The sequence below is a fragment of the Marmota flaviventris genome, chromosome 8, assembly GCF_047511675.1.
Source record: "Marmota flaviventris isolate mMarFla1 chromosome 8, mMarFla1.hap1, whole genome shotgun sequence".
NCBI classification, from domain to species: Eukaryota; Metazoa; Chordata; class Mammalia; order Rodentia; family Sciuridae; genus Marmota; species Marmota flaviventris.
In genome coordinates, this window is record NC_092505.1 from 9,398,620 (window position 1) to 9,399,811 (window position 1,192).

The 1,192-nt window shown below is 54.0% G+C and overlaps 1 protein-coding gene across 1 annotated transcript; it reads left to right on the forward strand.

Moving 5' to 3' along the window:
* The first annotated feature begins 538 nt into the window (after window positions 1–538).
* Kcne1 (potassium voltage-gated channel subfamily E regulatory subunit 1) lies at window positions 539–928 on the forward strand. The gene has a single exon (XM_027929005.1). The coding sequence runs from the start codon at window positions 539–541 to the stop codon at window positions 926–928; it is 390 nt and encodes a 129-aa protein (XP_027784806.1).
* Window positions 929–1,192: the final 264 nt, after the last annotated feature.

The window sequence follows — 1,192 nt, forward strand, 5'->3', positions numbered from 1 at the left end:
CTTTCCTTTGTTTATGGAGTTTGTGGCCACAGAGGTGTCCATCTCTGGGGTGGTAAGCAGAGAAGTGAGTGTTCACAGAGTCTGTGCAATAGCTGAATTTAAGGGAACACACACTCACATAGAGCAGCATGAGCATGCATAAAAACACAATGGTGAAGGAAAAGAGAGACCCACTGAGACACGGAACCCAATACTATTTATGCCAACTAAAATGCACACATATACACAATCCAGGATCGACGACAAAACGTACTAATGGAACTCAGGCCAGTGGTCACCTGTGTGGGGGAAAAAGAAATAAAGGGAATTGACTTACCAACTGATCCATCAACAAAGGGCACGGTGCAGACCCAAGGGACACACGCTGTGGCCTGAGGAGCATGTCTGCTCATCTCTGTCACGGAGATTTTAGAGACTCGTGTGCCATGTGTGCACGGGCGTGGGTGTGACCGGTGGATCTTTGATGTCAGGTTGCATCTTTCTTTCAGGAAGTTTGCCTGGGAAGTTCTCGGTCCAGCAGTGGAACCTGGAAGCTCAGATGATCCTGTCTAATTCCACGGTGGTGATGCCCTATCTGACCACGCTGTGGCGGGAGCTAGTTCAACAGGGCATCAACGCGTCCAGCCTGGCCCGCAGGGCTCCCGCCCGCGACGACAGCCAGCTGGCCGCGCTCTACATCCTCATGGTGCTGGGCTTCTTCGGCTTCTTCACCCTGGGCATCATGCTGAGCTACATCCGCTCCAAGAAACTGGAGCACTCACACGACCCGTTCAACGTGTACATCGAGTCGGACTCCTGGCAGGAGAAGGACAAGGCCCTCTTCCAGGCCCGGGTTCTGGAGAGCTGCAGAGCGTGTTACGTCGTCGAGAACCAGCTGGCCGTGGAGCAGCCCAACGCACACCTGCCTGGGCTGCCGCCTTCCCCGTGAGCCCCACAGCCTCATTAGCGCGGGACAAGCCCCCACGACAATCTGAGTTTTCTCATATTCCTTTTTGTCTGGGTGCCATTGGATTTCTTTTGCTCTTTTAGGGGTGCAGGGTGGATTAATGACACTCTTTTTTCTAAAATCGAAATAGACCGTCAATTATTCCCCAGAATCCTGGCTGCCTTGTCGAATCCTGCAGAATCCCTGACACGGCGGCCTTCCAGGGGTGTGGGCGGCCGGTCCCACAGGCCCAGGCTGCTGGCAAGG